Here is a 24,913-nt window from a genome sequence, read left to right on the forward strand (position 1 = left end):
TTCATTGTATTTTTAACACTGTGGATGGACAGAGCCATCAGGGACACAGAGAGACAGACTATGTCTCGCACTCAACAAAAGTGAGACTGCTCCTGTTGAAAAACATGTGAGCGTAGGGACATGTAAGTCTACTGTGCCCACTGACCACATATTATCAAAGCAATTCTTTTACACCTATTAAATCAACGTGTACATAAACTAGGAATGTCACAGGATGCCTTCTGAAGTGACAGTACTAAACGTTAAATTTGCCATTGATGATGTCATTGATGATGAGCATAATGATGTCAAATTCCATAATGACTTCATGTCTAGTCCCGCCCACAGGCTGCTACATGATTGGAGGAAGACAATGGGACGCTTCCTGGCTGTCTCTGTCCGTGCCCGGCACTTCCTGTTGGGGCTTGATGGTGACGTGCCCAGGCTTGGCCACGCCCCCTGCTTCCTGCTTGGCGTCGCTGGACACCTTGGCTTTGCCTTCACACACCTCCTCCTCCACCGACGCTCCAATGGGACGCAGACGCTCGCCGCTCGCCATCTTGGGCTTGTTGCTGCTGTCGTCTGGCTCCGCTCTCTCTGCTGCAGCAGAGGGTCAGAGAACACGTAGATATTTCACATACAGGCTGTAATAAACCAACGTCCATGAGTGACAAGGTGGACGACTGGGTGTCCTGTCGGATCCTAAAAAGGACGTCGGTTGTGGGTTTTGGTCGGGTGTGGGTTTGACCCAATCAGGGCACCGTACTCTTTGGTTAGAGCCAAAGCCTGTAACTTTTGAGAAGCCCTTATAGGATAAGATAAGGCCTTCAGTAAGTAAGTAGCCTTGAGAGCCAATGGTTCTGGAGCCTAGTGTCCCATAGGGGAGGAGCCTATCTCCTGATTCCTTAATGTGAGACAGCTTGATGTACAAGTACACCCCCTGGACATGACGCTAGTATGTACAAGTACACCCCCTGGACATGAGGCTAGTATGTACAAGTACACCCCCTGGACATGACGCTAGTATGTACAAGTACACCCCCTGGACATGACGCTAGTATATACAAGTACACCCCCTGGACATGACGCTAGTATGTACAAGTCCACCCCCTGGACATGACGCTAGTATGTACAAGTACACCCCCTGGACATGAGGCTAGTATGTACAAGTACACCCCCTGGACATGACGCTAGTATATACAAGTACACCCCCTGGACATGACGCTAGTATGTACTAGTACACCCCCTGGACATGACGCTAGTATGTCACAGGGACTAAACCCCAATCCAACCCTTGATGCTGAGTGTGAAGCAGGGAGGTATTGGGTACCAGGGAGGCAATGGGGGATCAAACCCCCAACCTCCTAATCTCAGGCCGGACACTCTTGCATGGCAAGATCTCAGAAGTCTGATTCCAGGACCCAACACATGAGCGTAGATGGAGGAGGAGGGTTATGAAAGGGAGGGGCCGCGTCTCACCTGTCCTGTTGCCGACTATCCTGCGGTAGGTCTGTTCAAAGCTGGTCTCTGTGCTGCCCGCGCGCTCCAACGGCTTCCTCGCCACGGGCCGCGTCTTGGGGCGGAGCTTGTTGAGCCGCGCCTCCTGGATCCACTCGTGTTTCATGGCCTCGTCTGGCGTCATGCGCTCTTTAGGGTCCCAGCTACACAACAGAGCAGAGACACACACTTTGTAGGGTCCTGTCTACCGCACACAACAGAACACACACACACACACACACACACACACAGCCTCACGAGTGTGTGGGGATATCACGAGGAGTCTATGTGTAGAAACTAAAGACGTACTGTAGCAACTAAAATATTACAGGGGCGGCTGTAGCTCAGTTGGTAGAGCGGGTCGTTCAGTGATCGAAGGGTCAGTGGTTCGAATCCCAGCTCCGACTGTCCACATGTCGAAGTGTCTTTGAGCAAGACCCTAACCCCAAATTGCTCCCAATGAGCAGGTTAGCACCTTGCATGGCAGCTACTGCCATGTGTGTGTGAATGGGTGAATGAGAGGCCATTGTAAAGCACTTTGAGTGCCGCTAAGGTGGAAAAGCGCTATATAAGTGCAGTCCATTTACCATTTACATTTCTAGCTCCCTTACAACTCGTACTGTAAATATTGTTGTTTACTGTACTGTATGTAACCATGTAAATGAACTATACTTATAGTGCTTTTGTCCAAAGTGCTTTACAATGGCCTCTCATTCACCCATTCACACACACATTCACACACCAATGAAGGCAGCTGCCATGCAAGGTGCTGGCCTGCTCATCGGGAGCAATGTGTTTGGTTCAGTGTCTCCCCCAAGGACACTTCGACATGTGGACAGGAGGAGCCGGGATTCGAACCGCCGACCCTAAGGTCACTGGACCTGCCTCCTGCGTCACAGCCGGCCTGTATATAGTAAGAGCGCACACTTCTAATATATCTGATGTGCTGACTCACATAAGACAGCGTCGCAGGAAGTCCAGGAACAGATCGTCGTTGGTCTTCAGGACGTTGGCCAGATCTTTGGAGTTGGGTCTCCTCTTCCTGCCTTTGCTGTTGGTGATGTTTCTGGGGTTTCCCTTGGAGTCTGCAGGGGTCAGCAAAAACAAGTCAACTCACCACCTTCGGGATCTAACTGGAGAAGCGCTTAAGTACCCAGTACATTAAAAACTCACCGGAGAATGTACATAAATGGCAGAGGAAAAACAAGTTTATCTTTTACAACAGAAGTTCTTACCAAAAAACAGCCTTCTCCTGGAGGCGCTCTGCACAAAGTCATTAGGAGGCGTTCCGAGGATCTGAGAAGTAGAAACACACATTCTGAACAATATCCTTGTGATTCTAGTAGGACTGAATAATATCCTTGTGATTCTAGGACAGTACAATACCCTTGTGATTCTAGTAGGACAGTACGATATCCTTGTAGGTGATTGTGGACTGTCTCAAGCAGCAGATACCTCAACTCAGATACCTCAGCTACACTATGCTACAGTGGGTTCATGTGTTCATGGTTACAGAATGCTACAGTGGGTTAATGTGTTCATGGTTACAGAATGCTACAGTGGGTTCATCTGTTCATGGTTACAGCATGCTACAGTGGGTTCATGTCTTCATGGTTACAGTATGCTACAGTGGGTTAATGTGTTCACGAGTTACAGTATGCTACAGTGGGTTAATGTGTTCATGGTTACAGTATGCTACAGTGGGTTCATGTGTTCATGAGTTACACTATGCTACAGTGGGTTCATGTCTTCATGGTTACAGTATGCTACAGTGGGTTAATGTGTTCATGGTTACAGTATGCTACAGTGGGTTAATGTGTTCACGAGTTACAGAATGCTACAGTGGGTTAATGTGTTCATGGTTACAGCATGCTACAGTGGGTTAATGTGTTCACGAGTTACAGTATGCTACAGTGGGTTCATGTCTTCATGGTTACAGCATGCTACAGTGGGTTCATGTGTTCATGGTTACAGAATCCTACAGTGGGTTAATGTGTTCATGGTTACAGCATCCTACAGTGGGTTAATGTGTTCATGGTTACAGAATGCTACAGTGGGTTAATGTCTTCATGGTTACAGCGGGCTACAAGCGAAGGGGCTTTGTGGCGACTGTGTGACATTTGTGTAGCTCCTAGATGAGAGAGACTAGACTAGGCGTGGTATTACCTCCATGATGCAGAGAGACTAGACTAGGCCATGTGGGGCTGGTATTACCTCCATGATGCAGAGAGACTAGTCTAGGCGTGGTATGATGCAGAGAGACTAGTCTAGGTGTGGTATGATGCAGAGAGACCAGTCTAGGCCATGTGGGGCTGGTATTACCTCCATGATGCAGAGAGACCAGTCTTACCTCCATGATGCAGAGAGACTAGTCTTACCTCCATGATGCAGAGAGACTAGTCTAGACGTGGTATTACCTCCATGATGCAGAGAGACTAGTCTAGACGTGGTATTACCTCCATGATGCAGAGAGACTAGTCTTACCTCCATGATGCAGGCCATCTGCTCCGCCTCGCTCTCCCCGGGGAACAGGGGGAAGCCGGTGAAGAGCTCGGCCAGGATGCAGCCCAGACTCCACATGTCGATGGCCGTGCTGTAGGGGAGCCCCAGGATCACCTCCGGGGAGCGGTAGAAACGGCTCTGGATGTACGTGTACACTACCGAGGGACACAAGGGAGGTTAAGGGTTCATGATCGGCTCTGGATGTAAGTGTACACTACCAGGGGACACAAGGGAGGTTCAGGGTTCATGATCGGCTCTGGATGTACGTGTACACTACCGAGGGACACAAGGGACGTTAAGGGTTCATGATCGCTGATTTGGCTGACAATTCATACAAAATGTCCTTGTACATAAATAGGTTTTAGACAGTAACATGGTAATCGCCCAATTCCCTTTTATTAGAAGCAGTACTGAAGATTGTGAGTGGAGAGAGATTTGAGTATCAGGCCTCAAACTAAGATATAAGAAATTAATATTCGCCAGGCGAGTTCTCGTCAAAGTTCACCAAAGTTGAACTCCTTCGCGGAGGATCGATGCAAATTTATTTGGCCACCAGAAGCGAATATATTATTAGTCTCTTCCCTCATAGGGTGGAAGTGAACAGGAGGCGGATATTAATTTCTCTCTTGTGTGACCGCTCGTTCACGGCTCGTTCACGGCTAGCTCACCTCTCTGCTGCTCATAACAGCTGGAGCCAAAGTCCACCACCTTGATGTTCCCCTGGCCCCTCTGGGACAACAGGATGTTCTCCTGGGGGGGAACAAGAACACGTCAGTCATTATTAAAGCTATCAGACCATTCATCACTATTCATACAAAGAGCTGTTGTTCCCTTTGAGGGAGGCAACGTTGAAGGACTGGATGAGTTGAAGGTCTGGTGTCTGCGTTGCGTTTCCTGTGTGACAGGAAGTGAGAAGAGTGTTTCCTGTGTGACAGGAAGTGAGAAGAGTGATGAAGAGAAGGTCTTTTCACGTACTGGTTTGAGGTCACAGTGGATGATCCTCTCCCGGTGAAGCATCTGCAGGCACTTGAGCAGCGAGTGGGTGAAGCGCCGGACCAGCGCCAGACTGAAGCCCTGGAAGTTGTTCTTCTTGATCAGCTCATACAGGTTCACCCTGCAACAACATGATCAGCTCATACAGGTTCACCCTGCAACAACACCGATCAGTTCATACAGGTTCACCCTGCAACAACACCGATCAGTTCATACAGGTTCACCCTGCAACAACACGATCAGCTCATACAGGTTCACCCTGAAACAACATGATCAGCTCATACAGGTTCACCCTGCAACAACACCGATCAGTTCATACAGGTTCACCCTGCAACAACACGATCAGCTCATACAGGTTCACCCTGAAACAACATGATCAGCTCATACAGGTTCACCCTGCAACAACACGATCAGCTCATACAGGTTCACCCTGAAACAACATGATCAGCTCATACAGGTTCACCCTGCAACAACATGATCAATCAGCTCATACAGGTTCACCCTGCAACAACACCGATCAGCTCATACAGGTTCACCCTGCAACAACACGATCAGCTCATAGAGGTTCACCCTGAAACAACACGATCATCTCATACAGGTTCACCCTGCAACAACATGATCAATCAGCTCATACAGGTTCACCCTGCAACAACACCGATCCGCGGGTCATGATCAGGACGAGATCTAAAGACTCCACTCAGCGCAAAACAATGAAAGTGAAAAAACTGGGAGTTGCTAAAGCTTTTAAATAAATGGTGGATAAAATGTTTATACTTCAGTACCACTGTACCCACTCAACTAACTATAACTCTCTCTCTCTCTCTCTCTCTCTCTCTCTCTCTCCCTCTCTCTCTCTCTCCCTCTTTCTCTCCCTCTCTCTCTCTCTCTCCCTCTCCCTCTCTCTCTCTCTCCCTCTCTCTCCCTCTCTCTCTCTCCCCCTCTCTCTCTCTCTCTCTCCCTCTCTCTCTCCCTCTCTCTCTCTCTCTCTCTCTCTCCCTCTCTCTCTCTCTCTCCCTCGCTCTCTCTCTCTCTCCCTCTCCCTCACTCTCTCTCTCATGCAATACTTCATTGGTCCACTAGAGGGCGAACATTGATTCTGAACTGCGCCGGACAGGAGTATCTGCTACCAGTGTGTGTTTTGAGTGTCTTGTTCTTCATCATCTTAAATCATGAAATCCAAAGCCCTGTCAGGGAGTCGGTCAATCAAAGGGAGTAGGTCCTGGTATTTATCGGCACTTGTGGGAAGCACCAGCTTCTCTGCCGGCCGCAACCGGATCCCTCACGCCGTGAGGAGACGAGGGAAAGAGATAGCGCCCTAATCAAAGCATTAAGTAAAGGATTGGATGACCGTAACGCTAGACGCGGTGGATGAACAAGACGTCTTCTAAAGGTCATTCAGCCCTGTGGGCAAGAACACGTGTAGCTCCTAAAGGGATGTACATGTTCCGGTATTTACACGCGACACAGGGACTGGGACGAGGCTGGAGGCAGGGGTGAGGCTGGGATGAGGCAGGGATGAGGCTGGGACGAGGCTGGAGGCAGGGATGAGGCTGGGACGAGGCTGGAGGCAGGGATGAGGCTGGAGGCAGGGGTGAGGCTGGGATGAGGCTGGAGGCAGGGACGAGGCTGGGATGAGGCTGGAGGAAGGGATGAGGCAGGGATGAGGCAGGGATGAGGCAGGGACGAGGCTGGAGGAAGGGATGAGGCTGGGACGAGGCTGGAGGAAGGGATGAGGCAGGGACGAGGCTGGAGGAAGGGATGAGGCAGGGACGAGGCTGGAGGCAGGGATGAGGCAGGGACGAGGCTGGAGGCAGGGATGAGGCTGGAATGAGGCTGGAGGCAGGGATGAGGCTGGAATGAGGCTGGAGGCAGGGATGAGGCTGGGACGAGGCTGGAAGCAGGGATGAGGCTGGAGGCAGGGATGAGGCTGGAGGCAGGGATGAGGCAGGGATGAGGCTGGGACGAGGCTGGAGGCAGGGATGAGGCTGGAGGCAGGGATGAGGCAGGGATGAGGCTGGAGGCAGGGATGAGGCTGGAGGCAGGGATGAGGCTGGGATGAGGCTGGAGGCAGGGATGAGGCTGGAGGCAGGGATGAGGTTGGGATGAGGCTGGAGGCAGGGATGAGGCTGGATGCAGGGATGAGGCTGGGACGAGGTGCCTCCCCTTGAAGACTTTTGATTAAGAAATAAATTATTCAATGCCCTCTTTATCTTGCTCCCACTACTATTTTAATCATGTAGGCTACACAGTAAGCGTGTGTCTTTATGTGTGTGTGTGTGTGTGTGTGTGTGTGTGTGTGTGTGTGTGTGTGTGTATGTGTGTGTGTGTGTGTGTGTGTGTTTGTGTGAATGCGTGTGCATGTACTGTGTGCATTACTGTATAAAACTAACTAATAATACTTTTATGTCTTCTATGATGTTTACATTTGAGCAATATCTATCCAACATTGTGAAAACATTGTGTTTGGGACACGTTGTTGTTGCTGTTGTTGTTGTTGTTGTTGTTGTTGTTGTGAAACACGTCTGTACGCTCACCCCAGGAGCTCGAAGGAGATGCAGAGGTGGTTGCGGAAGTAGAAGTGCTCCTTCATGTGGATGACGTTGTGGCAGCTGTCTCTGTCTTTCCTCCGGACCGCGTCCAGGATCTTCAGCTCGACCAGGGCCTGATGGTGGAACCTGACGCCCAAAACATCAAATACACGCGTTTACCGAGGTGGAAATACAATCTGGGAACATATTTGTCCATTGTCATATTTCACTGAATGCTGTTGTAGATACAACACTTCTATGAATCAGGTTCTTAGGTGGCCTGATTAAGGGAAGACAAGAGATGTTGAAGTCCTCCTCTCCCAGGAGAAACAGGATCTGTTTGGTCCTTGCCGGGGAGACAGAGTGGCGGGCGGGGCCGCCCTTAGCAGCCCTACGGTGGTAAGCACCCATTTTGTTTTCTGCATTATTGAAAGGGCCCAGAGTCCCGATGGCGACAGAGTCAATCAGAGAGCAGCGCTCTGTCTGACCTGAAATGGTTCCTGTTTCAACCTCCGTTTCAGGATGTTCCATTACAGCCAGGATAAATCCTTTCTAACACACACACTTTTCTCAGAGTATATACAGTAGGTTGATAAAATGGCGTTGTCGTGTGTCGGCACCTTTTCTTGTTGCGTATGACCTTGATGGCGACCAGCTCTTTGTTCTTGTGGTCCAGACACTTGAGGACCTGTCCGAAGGAACCTTTCCCGATCACCTCCAGAACCTCGAAGCGGTACCCTATGTGGTCATGCAGAACCTGAAGAGATGAGACAACAGGAGGATGTGTGCACTGAGTTTAAACTCTAGTTTAGCCTTGATACTCCGTCAGTAGAGATGATATTAGCACTGGACCAGTCCGGGGAAATAAGCCCAAATATGTATTTCAAGATGGCAGCTTAGTGGGCACTCATGGTGCCCCTCAAACACAACACAGCTACTGTGCGTGTTCCCACTTAGCTGGCATGGCAGTCCTGAGTGACTCAGAGGTTCACTTGAATGGGGACATAAGAGCATTTATGTAAACACCAGCTAACCAGCCAGCCAACTAGCTAGCCAGCCAACCAACCAACTAGCCAGCCAACTAGCCAGTCAACCAGTCAACCAACCAGCCAACCAGCTAGCCAACCAGCCAGCCAACCAGCTAGCCAGCCAACCAACCAGCCAACCAACCAGCTAGCCAGCCAGCCAACCAACCAGCTAGCCAGACAACCAACCAACTAGCCAGCCAACCAGCCAGCCAACCAGCTAGCCAGCCAACCAGCCAGCCAACCAACCAGCTAGCCAGCCAGCCAACCAACCAGCTAGCCAGCCAACCATCCAGCCAACCAGCTAGCCAACCAGCTAGCCAGCCAACCAACCAACCAGCCAACCAACCAGCCAGCCAACCAGCTAGCCAGCCAACCAACCAGCTAGTCAGCCAGCCATAGAGATAGCGGTCAGTCCCTCTCTCTCTGTCTCTTATTTCTGTAGATCTCTTCTGTAGATCCTACCTGGTCCTGTCTCTCGCTGTCCTTCATAGCAGTTAATCCATTATCAGTGTGAAAGCTGCAGGGTGGACCGCACGTTCTCGTTCTAGGCCTTTAGTACCTTCATATAGCTGCCCTGTTCGTCGTCGTAGCCGGCGTTCTGGGGCGTTCCCTGAGAACCTTCGATCTTCTTGGTTTCCAGACCCAGGAACCAGATCTCAGAGTAGTCCATGATCTCCTCCTGCTCAAAGTCTGTCAGACGATCCTGGAATTGCTTCAGGGCCTCTGTAGCAGGTGAGGAACAGGTGGAGGAGGGGGAGGAGGAGAAGGGGGAGGAGGAGGAGTCAAGTTTAGGTTATCTGTTGTGTATTTAGTCAATAACTGTCAAGAGAAAAGTTGCGTTGAACCAAAAGAGGAATTTAGAGAAGTCCTGTAGGCTGCCCTCACCCCCCACGGGGTGTACATTACCTGTGGGGGACATGGGCAGCCTGGGCCCCTCGGAGGGCGTGTCCTGGTCCTGGTCCTGGTCCTGGTCCTGGTCCTGCCCCCTGCTGGTGGGGTCAGGGAGGGTCTCCAGCGAGGGGCTGAGCCGCGTGGAGAACTGGGGCGGCTTCGGCCTCTCCTCCTGACAGTCACATGACCAGCATGTTATAGGGGTGATACACTCATCTCACCATATATTAGAAGATATATTAAGATAAGATAGAATCTTATATCATAAGATATTATACCTATATTTTTTTTACAAAACTTGAATGCTGAATATATGACTGGAAAAATTTGATTTTATTTGCCCTATACTGTAATTCCATTTTGTAATGTTAATATAGTGTTTTTCTGGGTACCCAAAGTCACTTTATGTAAGTAAAAAAAATAAATATATATATATTTTTTTTTTTCTTTTTTCGGCAAGACATTTTTTATTTAGATGATATATACATATCTGATTCCCACCCCATAACAGATCTGCCCCTTATCTCTTTGGTCTTTCTCTCTTTGTCTCCCCTCTCCTTTTCCCTCTCTCCCTCTCTCTCTCTCTCTCTCTTTCCCTCTCTCTCCCTCCCTCTCTCTCCCTCCCTCTCTCTCTCTCCCTCTCTCTCCCCCCCTCCCTCCCTCTCCCTCCCTCCCCCCCCCCCTCTCTCTCTCTCTCTCTCTCACCGGGCGTGTCTGGTAGGTGTTCTGCAGACCCTTGCTGGTGATGTGTGGCAGTGTGCTGTCGGCCTGCTGGTGGGGTCTGGCGTTGCTGACCACCACCTGGATGACCGGGGGGTCCAGCTGGGGCAGGGTGACCACGCCCATGCCCGCACTGAACTTCTACAACACAGGAAGGGGGGGGGGTTAGGGTTAGGGGGGGGGGGGGGGGGGGGGGGGGGGCGGTCACAGGGGGGAGGAAATGAGTGGGACATTTCTCTCAAGACACATTGGTTCCCGAATGCTGAGTACAGTAGATGCTGAGTACAGTAGATGCTGAGTACAGTAGATGCTGAGTACAGTAGATGATGAGTACAGTAGATGCTGAGTACAGTAGATGCTGAGTAGAAGCATCCTGCTCTCTAAACATAGAAGTGAGATCTCATCTCACGTGCGCTCTGCTCTGCACGCTGCAGTATCTGACGCATGGAGACCGGATAAATATAGATGCACCGGCTCCAAAAAAGCAGTGTGGGTATAAACAAGACAGTAGCTAGCAGCTAGCGATCCTCTGGTCTAACACACCCCTGAGACGGGCGTCCTGCTGAGAGAGAACGGCCCCCCAGCCTGCTGGACCACCGTGGGAGCTGTGAACGGGGGTAGCTGCTTTAGGCCTCGTGGGGTGGGGGGGGGGGGGTTAGACAGGCGTCTCCTCGTCAAAACAGCCCTCGTCAGGACCCAGGATGTACATCTGGGACGGGAGGGGAAAACGCCAGGTGTGTAGGGCTGCACAATTAATCATGCACTAATCATAATCGCAATTATGACCTCTGCAATTAACTAATCGCAAAACGATGCCGTTAATTTGCATTGAGCGCGCTGGGGGCACACGGACGAATCATGGGGGTTTATGCTGTCTGACCAATCACGTGTCTCCGCTGAGTGACCAATCACGTGTCTCCGCTGAGTGACCAATCACGTGTCTCCGCTGAGTGACCAATCACATGCGTCTCCGCTGAGTGACCAATCACATGCATCTCCGCTGAGTGACCAATCACATGCGTCTCCGCTGAGTGACCAATCACATGCATCTCCGCTGAGTGACCAATCACGTGTCTCCGCTGAGTGACCAATCACATGCGTCTCCGCTGAGTGACCAATCACATGCGTCTCCACTGAGTGACCAATCACATGCGTCTCCACTGAGTGACCAATCACATGCGTCTCCACTGAGTGACCAATCACATGCGTCTCCACTGAGTGACCAATCACGTGTCTCCGCTGAGTGACCAATCACATGCGTCTCCACTGAGTGACCAATCACATGCGTCTCCACTGAGTGACCAATCACATGCGTCTCCACTGAGTGACCAATCACATGCGTCTCCACTGAGTGACCAATCACATGCGTCTCCACTGAGTGACCAATCACGTGCGTCTCCACTGAGTGACCAATCACATGCGTCTCCACTGAGTGACCAATCACATGCGTCTCCACTGAGTGACCAATCACATGCGTCTCCACTGAGTGACCAATCACATGCATCTCTGCTGAGTGACCAATCATGTGTCTCCACTGAGTGCGCTGTGAGCAATTTCACTGACAGTCAGACAGCAGATAGACAGAATACACTTCTACGATTTTTGAAGGTTTTTAAATGAAGATGGCGCCACAAAAAATATTTTAAAATGTGAAATACGTATTTGAATCGCACTTAACAATTGCGATTATAATATTGGCCACAAATATGAATGTTGTCCTAATTGTGCAGCCCTAGCAGGAGTGTGGGCTGAGGAGTCCCGGGCCAGGCTGGTCCCAGGTCAGGCTGTGTGTGGGGGCGTTGGGGAGGAGTCCCAGGCCAGGCTGGTCCCAGGTCAGGCTGTGTGTGGGGGCGTTGGGGAGAGACTCACAGGCTGTGTGTGGGGCAAGGTTATAATAGTTTTGCTTTTTTCATTAGTTTTTATTTTTATATCGTTTTAACTTTTTGTGTTCAATTTCAGTTTAGTTTTAATTAGTTTTTAAAGCAGATTTGCTAGTTTAGTTTATTTTTTATTTTTTGATAATGCTTAGTTTTAGTTTAGTTTTTATTAGTTTCAGTATTAGTTTTAGTTGTTGTTTTCTTCTGCGCTAGCCTCGTGAGACCATCCTGATCTCGTGAGCTCACGTTGTTTCACTCTGTGTGAAACAATCCATCTGGACCACGTCAGGTTACTCCTGCGCAGGACACAGCTAAAGAACATGGAGGATAGATTTCATATCCACCCAAAATATTAGGCTTTTATATGAAATGAAAAAGACTAAAACTAAGGACATTTTCTCTACAATTTAAGTTTATTTTAGTTAATTTTGTAAACACACAATACAGTTTTAGTTAGTTATCGTTTATTTGTAAACCCTAGTTTTTATTTTTATTTCAGTTAACTAAAATGTTTTTTCACACCTAGTTTTCGTTTTTTAGTTAGCTTTCGTTAACTATAATAACCTTGGTGTGGGGGCGTTGGGGAGAGACTCACCTGTGTGTGGGGCGTTGGGGAGAGACTCACCTGTGTGTAGGGCCTGGTGGTGGGTCCCAGACCAGGTCTCTCCGTCTGCAGCCTCAGGGGGTGGGGGAAGGCCTCCGCTCTCGTAGACTGGGGCAGAGAGAGATCAGAAGAGATACAGGAGGCCTGTACTGTAACATTATACGATTCCCAAATCAAAACATATGAACAAAGCGTGGCTATGAATGAATAATGCCTGGTGGGATAAGCTGCAGTGGACTGACACTGAAGATGCCCCCCCCCCCCCCCGACCCCCCTCTGCCTAGACAGAACCCCCCCCCCCCCCCCCCCGACCCATTATCTCCCCCTGACCCCCCCTCTGCCCAGAGAGAACCCCCCCCCTCCCCCCCGGTGACTGGTCTGTTCTGATGGACCGGTCTCTCAATCCCACTCTCCTGCCCTTGCTCACTCTCCAATGTCCCTGATCCTGTACCTGTTACACATGCAAATCAACTTTCTATTCTACTCTATTCTACTCTATTCTATTGCAGAGCCAGCACAGCAGGGGGTCCTTCAGGAGATACGATACCACGCCTCTGTGTGTGTGTGTGTCTGTTTGTGTGTGTGTGTAGGTATGTGTGTGTAGGTGGGTGTGCGTGTAGGTGTGTGTGTGTGTGTACTGTAGGTGTGTGTGGGTAGGTGTGTGTGTGGGTGATCTGTGCTGAGAGGCGATTAGTGTTCTACCGGTCACCCAGTAGTCGGCACGTGCAGCAGATCACGGTCAGACGAGCCTCACGTGTCACAGCTGTAGTCTGAGTCCCTATATGGGTCAACTAGCCCCAGCGCAGATGGACCCCAGGCTCACCCCATACGGGTCAACTAGCCCCAGCGCAGATGGACCCCAGACTCACCCCATACGGGTCAACTAGCCCCAGCGCAGATGGACCCCAGACTCACCCTATATGGGTCAACTAGCCCCAGACTCACCCCATACGGGTCAACTAGCCCCAGGGCAGATGGACTCCAGACTCACCCCATATGGGTCAACTAGCCCCAGGGCAGATGGACTCCAGACTCACCCCATATGGGTCAACTAGCCCCAGGGCAGATGGACTCCAGACTCACCCCATATGGGTCAACTAGCCCCAGGGCAGATGGACTCCAGACTCACCCTATACGGGTCAACTAGCCCCAGCGCAGATGGACCCCAGACTCAACTCACACTCACGCCTTCTGGGAGAGCCGAGGGGGCGGAGTTGAGAAGATCGGGGCTGAATTGACTCGGCCCGGCGCTGTGACCGTCGGCTCAAAAGATTGCAGCAATTCCGTTAGCAGACAGTGATGCAGCAGTCATGTGATTGAGTCCACTAATACCATCTGTTGAAAGTCAGTGAGCCAGGTGCCTGAAAGACGCTCTGCCTTCTGTCAACGCCAGCACGGTGACATAGCTCTGATCAACTGTCCCCAGCACGGTGGCATAGCATATTTGAGGGCAGGATATGGTGGCGGCGCCCACATCAGATGACCCCAAACGCGGGCTGTGTTTACGAATCTGATCTCCGGGTAGAAAGTCATCCTCCCATTCAAATATTAACACCTGCGGCATGGTGCTGGACGGTGTTGAGTAACTCAACCTTGGCTGCCCCCGCCGTGGGGGTTGAGGGGGGGGTGAGAGAGGACTGGTGGTCGGGGATGTGGGTCACGGAGGCAGGGGTGGACAGGGGTGGCCTGGGGGTGGACAGGGGTGGCCCGGGGGTGGACAGGGGTGGCCCGGGGGTGGACAGGGGTGGCCTGGGGGTGGACAGGGGTGGCAGTTACAGGTCAGCTGGGGCAGTTACAGGTCAGCTGGTCTCGGGGTTAGTAGACCAACACCTGCAGTCCTGAGCAGGACTAGCATGCACAGCAATACAAGTGTGTTCACTTACTGTAGCAATGGTCATTCTATTCACGGTACAGAACTGTGTGTGTGTGTGTGTGTGTGTGAGAGAGAGAGAGAGAGAGAGAGAGAGAGAGAGAGAGATGTATGTGTGTGCGTGTGTGTGTGAGAGAGAGAGATGTATGTGTGTGTGTGTGTGTGTGTGTGTGTGTGTGTGTGACAAAATGCAGTCTTTCAACTGTCTTCTGATGTGTGACATTTTAATTATTTCCCTGTGTCCTATTAAAATAGACAAATATACTATATACGTAATGTAATAGCTGAGTGAAACTGTAATAAATTACCACACAGAGCTAAATTCTTCCTATGCCAGTATTATGACCCCAGAAGGTTCTGACATCACACTCACAACACAGACAGCATGGTAAACTAGCACACCTTGGAAATCAGACTAGGATGAAAAATTCTGCGAAGTTCATATAACTTTGATAGAGTACGCCTGTGTAATAACACTGTAACAACAATGTAATAACATACCACTGTGATAACATAACATTGCCTCACCTTGTTGTTTATGTCGGGAAACATGTCGTTTTGATAATGATGTCCTTAAAGTAGACTATTTATCCCAATTCCTTGCAGCCCACCTGAAACAACTACAAACTCAAAGTAAAAGCCAGGCCCGAAATCATCGCAAACATCAACCAACTTGTCGCTTCTAGAAACGTGAGAAGTTCAGACCAGACGCACTGACTACGCGCAAGTGACCGGATCCTTCCGCTGAAGATACCATCTAGTCCTGAAGATACCATCTAGTCCTGAAGATACCATCTAGTCCTGAAGATACCATCTAGTCCTGAAGATACCATCTAGTCCTGAAGATACCATCTAGTCCTGGAGATACCATCTAGTCCTAGAGCCGTGCTTTTACGCGCAGGCTCGGTGCTTCTGTCGTCACCGGGAGCTTATTGAACCGGACAAGCTGTTGATTCTATTCGTGTTGACCCAGTCCTCGACCACCTGTTCAGGTCTCCCTGACCGCTGGGATCCCGGATATAGATGTTGACCGCTACCTATCTGCCATCAACTAACCTACATCGCGTGAAGTCAGTCTACAGTGTAACTTACAGTAGACGCGCGCGTCATACATTCCCACTGCGCGCCGCCGCGACGCGCCCACGGATCCTAGAGAAACAGCCGCTTGCGCGCTTGGCCAGCTGGGCTCGTCATAATAAACGACAGGGAGCCTTGGCGACACAATGCCACTACCTGAACATCATAACACAGCAGGTGTGAAGGCCACTCGAGCGATAGAGAAGCAGAGAGGGAGGAGCCGACCGCTCCTGAAACTCAATCATTACTAAGCCTTTATACCCTCCTGACCTTGACGGCTAAGGCTGGCTGGATTTCTTGTTTGCCCAATATTACACACACGCACACACACACACACACACACACACGCACACACACACACACACACACATGCACGCACACACACCAATTGTGAAATTGAAGTGTGTGTGTGTGTGTGTGTGTCCAGAGCATGCAGCACAACAACGACCATCACACATTTGAATTGAAAGAGTTGAATTGAATCGAGTCTTCTATGATTGGGTCCTCTTAACGAGAAACCCCACCCCCACCCCCTCCCTCTCTATCACCTTGATATCAGTGATAACACTGTTGTGTGAGCTGGTTTTGCATTGCGTTATCAGCGCCGCGCTGTGAGGCAAAACAAACAAGCCCCTGCTCCGTTGTGAAGCAGAGGGGAGGACAGAGAGGGACAATTGTGATCAGGCATGTGATTAGGACGGCCGCAGGGCAGCTGAAGGACCCTTCAGTAATCAGGGGGGGCTCGGGGGGAGGAATTGTCCCCGCTGGTGGAGTGCTTTTCCAGCGCTGTCAAGCTAAGCTATAGGCTTAGGGTCCATCTGTGTCTCCCCCCTAACCCCCCCAGAGAGGCCCACTCTCCCCTAACCCCCCCCAGAGAGGCCCACTCCCCCCTAACCCCCCCAGAGAGGCCCACTCTCCCCTAACCCCCCCCAGAGAGGCCCACTCCCCCCTAACCCCCCCAGAGAGGCCCACTCTCCCCTAACCCCCCCCAGAGAGGCCCACTCCCCCCTAACCCCCCCAGACAGCCCCATCTCCCCCCTAACTCCCCCCAGAGAGGCCCACTCCCCCCTAACCCCCCCCCCCAGAGAGGCCACCTCCCCCCTAACCCCCCCCCCAGAGAGGCCCATCTCTCCCCTAACCCCCCCAAGACAGCCCCATCTCTCCCCTAACCCCCCCAAGACAGCCCCATCTCCCCCCTAACCCCCCCCCCAGACAGCCTGCAGTCTGACCCCCGCTAGCCTCGTGAGACCGCCCTGATTTCGCCAGCTCACATTCTGTTTCTCTTGCAAATCCAGTCTGGATACTCTCCATAGAGATCCGTTTGTGTCAGATCAGAAAACGATCTCGCCAATCATCCAATCACCGGCCAAGTATATTTTTGAATGTGCCTGACCCGTTTCCAAAAGAGAGTTCCCACATGGGCAAACCATCTGGCGCGTCAGGTTGACCCACCACCTTCCCCCCCTCAAACCCCCTGGACCCTGCCCGCCTGCTAGCCTGCAGCGCTAGCTACTACCCGGTCCATCCTACCCCCCTGCCTACATCCTACCCCCCCTGCCTACATCCTACCCCCCCAGCCTGCGTACGTAGCTCCCTGCCTGCCACCTGGCCGACCTCCTCGCTAACCAGCAGCCCGTTACCACTACTGACTCTTTCAGGCTGACTCTTTCAGACTGACTCAGACAGACTCTTTCAGACTGACCCCAGAGAACCCCAGCCCAGCACTTCCACCCCCCACAGTGGCCGATCATAATACTGATGAGATCAGCTCTGGTGAGACGTCAGCAGAGTCTCTCCTGCAGTTTCAGCAGCGTGGTCAGTTTCTGCTGTAATCAAACACTCCTGTCCAGACAGTTTCCCGCTGTCCTCCACCAAAACCCCCTCAGCGTCCCGGGCTGGCTGCCCGTCAGGGTCTGATCTACCGCCTGCCCGTCAGGGTCTGATCTACCGCCTGCCCGTCAGGGTCTGATCTACCGCCTGCCCGTCAGGGTCTGATCTACCGCCTGCCCTTCAGAGCCTGATCTACCGCCTGCCCGTCAGAGCCTGATCTACCGCCTGCCCTTCAGAGCCTGATCTACCGCCTGCCCGTCAGAGCCTGATCTACCGCCTGCCCTTCAGAGCCTGATCTACCGCCTGCCCGTCAGAGCCTGATCTACCGCCTGCCCGTCAGAGCCTGGTCTACCGCCCGGAAAACCACCGAAAAACACACACTGACGCAATAAAGTCCCTGAAACCAGCTGAGACAGTTTGATCTGCGGTTCTTTGAGAGGGTCACTTAACTTCACGTACACATACAGTAAGAGGGCTGATCAAATCAATCAATCAAAGCTTTATTTATATACAGTACAGTAGCGCATTTCATACCCAGAGGCAACACAATGCGCTTTACAGAGAACAAGGGAGGTGGGCATACGACCCACTCTCTACATATATATATTCTGATAAAGAATCATGGGACAATCCCTCCATCCTTTTCTATTGAAAACCGCTCTTCATTTCAAAGTTGTTGTGCTTTATTAAAGCTTATAAGCATTTCTCTTTTAAAAAGCGCTCTTTTAAAAGTCGTTACCTGCAGTGGAGTTCAAGGCTCAGCTGTTAAAAGGTGAAAGCGTCAGATAAGGAGAGAGACAGCTGTGTTGACCCCGTCGTACGACGCCGAGACACAGGGCCGCAAACCAGGCTGTGGATATCTCCGTCGGCACCGGAGAGGACGTGGTTAATGGTCTCACGGCAGACAAAACAAGCCGCTCTAAACCCCGGAGGGACGCGCCACCACCAGGGACAAGCGCCGTCACCGTGCCGTCGGTGTGTCTGGCGTCACCCAGGTGACTCATGTCCTCGGTGACACACGGTATAGCACAGCTACAGTCGCAGGACGGGAACAAGTCAGCGATACCGAAACTGAGCCGACGTACGACAGACGACATCGTGAACTTTGACACGCGGGGCTACCGGTAGACAGCTGTTCGATTTGCTGTAAATCACTGGGTAGTCTGGACTGAGGATAGTCCAGAGAATGAGAGAGAGACGGAGAGAGAAGGAGAGAGAAAGAGTGTCTGACAAAGGGAGAGTGATGGAGAAGGTGTGTAGAGAGAGAGAGGGAGAGAGAGAGAGAGAGAGGGAGAGAGGGAGAGAGAGCGAGAGAGAGAGAGAGAGAGAGAGAGAGAGAGGGAGAGAGAGAGAGGGAGAGTGATGGAGAAGGTGTGTAGAGAGAGAGAGGGAGAGAGAGAGAGGGAGAGAGAGAGAGGGAGAGTGATGGAGAAGGTGTGTAGAGAGAGAGAGGGAGAGAGAGAGAGGGAGAGAGAGAGAGGGAGAGAGGGAGAGAGAGCGAGAGAGAGAGCGAGACAGAGAGAGAGAGAGAGAGGAAGAGAGAGAGAGCGAGAGAGAGAGAGCGAGACAGAGAGAGAGAGAGAGAGTGAGAGAGAGAGAGAGAGAGAGAGAGAGAGAGAGACAGAGAGAGAATCAAGAGACCTAACGAGTTACCCTGCCCCGCCCCCCCTGTCTGAAAGCTCGTTACCTCCGGCTGGACCCTCCGGTTCCTGTTCCCCCGGCCCCCCCAGCAGCAGCCCTGGGGGGGGCTTAAGCCACAGCAGGCGGGCGAGCTCCCGCCCCCCCCCACGCCGGAGCTCCTCCACGCTGCCACGCCCGACCCCAGGCCCCCCCGAGGGCCTCTCTCTGTGGGCAAACCCCCCACCGCCAGGGGGGGGGGTGACGCCGGTCCTGCCGGGGGTTGGTTTCAACTCCAAACCTTGTCTTCCTGTGTTCCGCCCGTCTCTGAAGAGTCCGGCGAGATTCCTCCAGCTCCCGCCTCGGGCCCCTTCCACAGACCGCCTCCCCCGCGCGCGTGACCTCTACTGTCCTTCCCTGACCGGGGACGCTGCCCGGCGTCTCTCCGGAGCCTCCTCTCTGCTCCGGGAAGAGTACGGTAACAGACAGGCTGAGAGGCTGAGATGCAGGCAGCCAGGCAGACGGTCAGGCAGACGGTCAGCCAGGCAGGCGGTCAGCGAGCCAGGCGGAGCGGTAGGTAGTTAGACAGGCTGCTGCTCGCTGCCGCGCTCCGAGAGAGAGAGCGGCGCTGTTGTTGTCGTTGTGGCGCGTGTCTCTGCGGGCGCGCGGGAGACGGGGAGGGCGAGGCGAGGGATCCGTCCTGAACCGGAGACGCCCACACCGGGAGCCCGGCGCTGGGCTTCCTGTCACAGCAGGGGGCCTCCCAGGGGAGGAGGAGGAGGAGGAGGAGGAGGGGGAGGAGGAAGAGGAGGAGGAGGAAGGCAGGGTCCCTTGTCCCCCTGGCGGAGGCAGCAACGTGCTAATAGGGCTCCCCAGGGCCCCCCCCCCACCCTTCCCTCGGCCCCCCCGCTCCTCGCTGCTGTATCCTGGAGACAGAGCCACTAGAGCCGTCACCCCCCTCCCCCCATCCTCTCCCATCCTCTCATCCTCCTCTCCTCCTCCTCCCCCTCCACCTGCCCCCTGCCCCCATGGGATAGAACAGCTTCGCTGACATCAGCAGAACGAACAGGGAATCGGATCCGCCCCAGCGCTGCTCCCGGATCTCCACGGCCCGCTCCTCCTCCCAGCTGGGCCAGGTGCGGTTCTGTGCAGCCCGGACCGGTTCTGTGCGGGGCTGGGAGGCGGACCGGGCCTGGTACTGACTCAGCCTTTAACCAGGAGCAGCTGACAAAGCCAGTCGGATAAATAAGAGGTGATCCCTGTGCGGTTCTCAGCGTTCTCGATAATTAACATCCTGGTTCTCAACGTTCTTGATAATTAACATCCTGGTTCTCAGCGTTCTCGATAATAAACATCCTGGTTCTCAGCGTTCTCGATAATTAACATCCTGGTTCTCAGCGTTCTCGATAATTAACATCCTGGTTCTCAGCGTTCTCGATAATTAACATCCTGGTTCTTAGCGTTCTCGATAATTAACATCCTGGTTCTCAGCGTTCTCGATAATTAACATCCTGGTTCTCAGCGTTCTCGATAATTAACATCCTGGTTCTCAACGTTCTCGATAATTAACATCCTGGTTCTCAGCGTTCTCGATAATAAACATCCTGGTTCTCAGCGTTCTCGATAATTAACATCCTGGTTCTCAGCGTTCTCGATAATTAACATCCTGGTTCTCAACGTTCTCGATAATTAACATCCTGGTTCTCAGCGTTCTCGATAATTAACATCCTGGTTCTCAACGTTCTCGATAATTAACATCCTGGTTCTCAGTGTTCTCGATAATTAACATCCTGGTTCTCAGCGTTCTCGATAATAAACATCCTGGTTCTCGGCGTTCTCGATAATTAACATCCTGGTTCTCAGCGTTCTCGATAATAAACATCCTGGTTCTCGGCGTTCTCGATAATAAACATCCTGGTTCTCAGCGTTCTCGATAATAAACATCCTGGTTCTCAGCGTTCTCGATAATAAACATCCTGGTTCTCAGCGTTCTCGATAATAAACATCCTGGTTCTCAACGTTCTCGATAATAAACATCCTGGTTCTCAGCGTTCTCGATAATAAACATCCTGGTTCTCAACGTTCTCGATAATAAACATCCTGGTTCTCAGCGTTCTCGATAATAAACATCCTGGGGCCTCATTTATCAAAGAGCGTGTAAATTCAGGTGTAAAAGAGGGCGTACGACGAAAACGCGGAAAATGCGAAATGTAGCGTACGACGAGAATATTTACACGCTTTTCGGATCTATCAAAAATGTTGTACGCCATTTCCTGCACGAAAAATCCGAGACTGGCGGGGAAGAGAGCGTACGCGCACGCGCCCTGTGTTCCGCCCTCTCCACGCCCAAATCCAACCATATATGGTCAAAACTATGACAGCCACAACGTGGATACCCCGGAAGGAACCGACATAATATAGCGTGGAGCATTAGGACAGACAAATACGTTTATGGAAAAATGCGGAAAGAAGAGAAACTTTTCGGAGACGGAGGTGCATGTGCTTGTTGGTGAGGTCCACGCGAGGAAAGAAAATCATCTTCGGAAGGTAAGCTATTTGTACGAGCCTACATTTGTCTGATTGCTCCTACAGTTGAGGTAGCCTACTGTACGTTTCGTGCCTCCTGTATTTGGCGTAGGCTACACGGACATGCTGTATTATGTGGCTGTGAGGAAAGCAAACATTCCACACATTCTGTGGTAGGCTATGATTGATTTAGGACCAGAAACAGGGAACGATAACACAGATGACCACTTCATAATGTTAGACCACATGAAACATGTTCCCCTCTGGGAAATTTAGACTCTCATCTAAATCACCCGGTAAATCACACTTAAGCATTTATTTGGCTGGCAACAGAAAAACATATCAATTGAATATGGCTACACAATAAAATGTTTAATGCATAATCAAGTTAACAGACAAACTCAAAGAAAATGACTGAAATTGTTTCTCCAGACTCTGACGTGGGGTGGGACTCAGAGGAGGGGGAGACTGCAGTGGTCCTTGACCTGACGGTCGTGCCCCCGCCGGTTGCAGCCTCTACATCCAGCGCCACGACCTCCAGTGCCTCCACCTCCAGCACACCGGCCTCCATCTCCAGTGCCATCTCCAGCGCCTCCGTCTCCGTCTCCACCGCCCACGCCTCCACCTCCGGCTGCCAGCGTCCCTGCCTCAAGGTTCCCTGAGGGCTGGGCTTCCTATCAGACGCTGTGCTGGAGGCTCATGACCCTAGAGGCCCAGAGGGAAATGGCAGAAGGGATTGGGGCAGTTGTGGGGCAGTTGTGCAGCAGTTGGTGGAGGTCACCACACTACACCACCAGAGCCAACAGGACATCCTCACTGCACTTCACTCCCTCACACATGCTGTCACGGACCTCACACTGTCACTCACTACCACACTCACGGACCTCACACAGTCACTCACTACCACACTCACGGACCTCACACAGTCACTCACTACCACACTCACGGACCTCACACATTCACTCACAAACGCACTCACACACCTCACACAGTCACCCACCAACAGACAATAAAATGGTAGAAATGTGAACCTTACTTGTTTGTGTCTTCATAGCTGGCGCATGACCTCTGTGCGGGCCCTTTGGCCCCGCTGGTAAACCTCATGACGGGGAGGGGGCTGAGGGCTTGGGTCCTCATTTTGTGGTGGGGTCTTGACTGGTTCTCATTCTTATCAGCTTTGAATATACATCTTGGCAAACATAACAGAATGATGTACAAGGAGGGGACAGATACCTAGTGAAAGTACTATTGGTTGCTAGTAAAAAGACAATAATGAGCGCTTGGTATAAGGTGGAACCCCCAACCAAGGAGCAGTGGTGGGTGTTGTGGAGGAGATTTATTAGATTTATTTATGCATTGAGGATGCAGGAAGGAAAGTTTGAAGGGAGATGGGAAAAATGGATGGATTATAGAAGGAAGTGTGATGATACCACTAATATTAAAATTGTCATATTTGAGTAAGAAAAAAAAGCTGCATGGATGGAAGTACCCATAAGCTGTTATTGTAAGTTTTTATGTTTTAATGTCGATAATAAACATCCTGGTTCTCGGCGTTCTCGATAATAAACATCCTGTGTTCTCGATAATAAACATCCTGGTTCTCAGCGTTCTCGATAATAAACATCCTGGTTCTCAACGTTCTCGATAATAAACATCCTGGTTCTCGGCGTTCTCGATAATAAACATCCTGGTTCTCGGCGTCCTCGATAATAAACATCCTGGTTCTCGGCGTCCTCGATAATAAACATCCTGGTTCTCGGCGTTCTCGATAATAAACATCCTGGTTCTCAACGTTCTCGATAATAAACATCCTGGTTCTCGGCGTCCTCGATAATAAACATCCTGGTTCTCGGCGTCCTCGATAATAAACATCCTGGTTCTCGGCGTTCTCGATAATAAACATCCTGGTTCTCAGCGTTCTCGATAATAAACATCCTGGTTCTCGGCGTTCTCGATAATAAACATCCTGGTTCTCAACGTTCTCGATAATAAACATCCTGGTTCTCGGCGTTCTCGATAATAAACATCCTGGTTCTCGGCGTTCTCGATAATAAACATCCTGGTTCTCAGCGTTCTCGATAATAAACATCCTGGTTCTCGGCGTTCTCGATAATAAACATCCTGGTTCTCGGCGTTCTCGATAATAAACATCCTGGTTCTCGGCGTTCTCGATAATAAACATCCTGGTTCTCGGCGTTCTCGATAATAAACATCCTGGTTCTCAGCGTTCTCGATAATAAACATCCTGGTTCTCAGCGTTCTCGATAATAAACATCCTGGTGGCTTTTTGCTTGACGTTTTCCACAGAATGGTGGTTACTGTGAGCGTGACGCCGATCAGGTTATTGATCATATCACAATCAGGTTATTGATCATATCACAATCAGGTTATTGATCATATCACAATCAGGTTATTGATCATATCACAGTCGGGGGGGGGGGGGGGGTCACGTTTACAGGCGATGATAAGGTCAACCTCAGGTGATAATAAGGTCAACCTCAGGTGATAATAAGGTCAACGCAGAGCCTCTGGACACGCGGAGCTCTGAGGGTCGTTGGGAGCAGCTGCAACATGAACCAGCCAAACCACGATGGGTTTCTAAGGATATAATATGAAGGGAACTGAAAGTGTCAAGCAGGTTCTCACCAGAAAGACCCCGTTACCGTTAACCTCATACACATAAGAGGGCTGATAAAGAATCATTAGTCTTGTTAAAGGAATCATGGGACAATCCCTCCATCCTTTTCTCTTGAAAACCGCTCTTCATTTCAAAGTTGCTTTATTAAAGCTCATTAGCATTTCTCTTTTAATAAGCGCTCTTTAAGTCCTTACCTGCAGTGGAGTTAAAGGCTCAGCTGTTAAAAGGTTAAGAACAGGACTCAGAATCTGAACATAGATGTGTGTCCGTTAAGGCCGAACGTTTTGGGCAGTGAAACGAGTTAGGAGCTGGTGGGCAGCTGAAGTGAAAATTCAAAGAAAGCACCTTGTAAAGGTGAAGAGTAATATGACTCAAACTAATAATATAATAATAATAATATAATATAATATGACTCAAACTAAATGATCATTATAAAATCACAGCAATTACAATCAGTACAACCTCTCCTCTAGAAAGAGAGTTTGATTAATGCAGTGAAATGAGAGTACTCTAGTGGGCAGCACACACACACACACACACACACACACACACACACGCACACACACACACACACACACACACACACACACACAGTGAACAGTATGTGTGTGTGTGTGTGTGTGTGTGTGTGTGTGTTGTGTGTGTTCGTGCTGAGTAGCAGCACCAGAGTTGTAATCAGGCTTTGACCAAACAATCCCATCAACCCAAGTGAGGAGAGCCTCTCACACAAGCCCCC

The 24,913-nt window shown here is 51.0% G+C and overlaps 1 protein-coding gene across 1 annotated transcript in view; it reads right to left on the minus strand.

The window, feature by feature from the left end:
* Positions 1 to 331: 331 nt before the first annotated feature.
* Positions 332 to 24,913, minus strand: part of dyrk4 (dual-specificity tyrosine-(Y)-phosphorylation regulated kinase 4) — a gene marked incomplete at both ends in the record, with an annotated part of 27,269 nt that continues 2,687 nt past the window's right edge. The window contains 15 exons of the mRNA XM_084450995.1: positions 332 to 579; positions 1,459 to 1,640; positions 2,432 to 2,561; positions 2,712 to 2,772; positions 3,961 to 4,133; positions 4,647 to 4,728; positions 4,954 to 5,092; positions 7,506 to 7,646; positions 8,120 to 8,256; positions 9,087 to 9,250; positions 9,434 to 9,494; positions 10,124 to 10,279; positions 12,641 to 12,727; positions 19,084 to 19,241; positions 20,031 to 20,221. Coding sequence (XP_084307121.1) covers positions 332 to 579; positions 1,459 to 1,640; positions 2,432 to 2,561; positions 2,712 to 2,772; positions 3,961 to 4,133; positions 4,647 to 4,728; positions 4,954 to 5,092; positions 7,506 to 7,646; positions 8,120 to 8,256; positions 9,087 to 9,250; positions 9,434 to 9,494; positions 10,124 to 10,279; positions 12,641 to 12,727; positions 19,084 to 19,241; positions 20,031 to 20,221 — 2,110 coding nt within the window. The remainder of the gene's footprint in view (positions 580 to 1,458; positions 1,641 to 2,431; positions 2,562 to 2,711; positions 2,773 to 3,960; positions 4,134 to 4,646; positions 4,729 to 4,953; positions 5,093 to 7,505; positions 7,647 to 8,119; positions 8,257 to 9,086; positions 9,251 to 9,433; positions 9,495 to 10,123; positions 10,280 to 12,640; positions 12,728 to 19,083; positions 19,242 to 20,030; positions 20,222 to 24,913) is intronic.

This window comes from Borostomias antarcticus, assembly GCF_949987555.1.
Source record: "Borostomias antarcticus genome assembly, chromosome: 16".
Lineage (NCBI taxonomy): Eukaryota > Metazoa > Chordata > Actinopteri > Stomiiformes > Stomiidae > Borostomias > Borostomias antarcticus.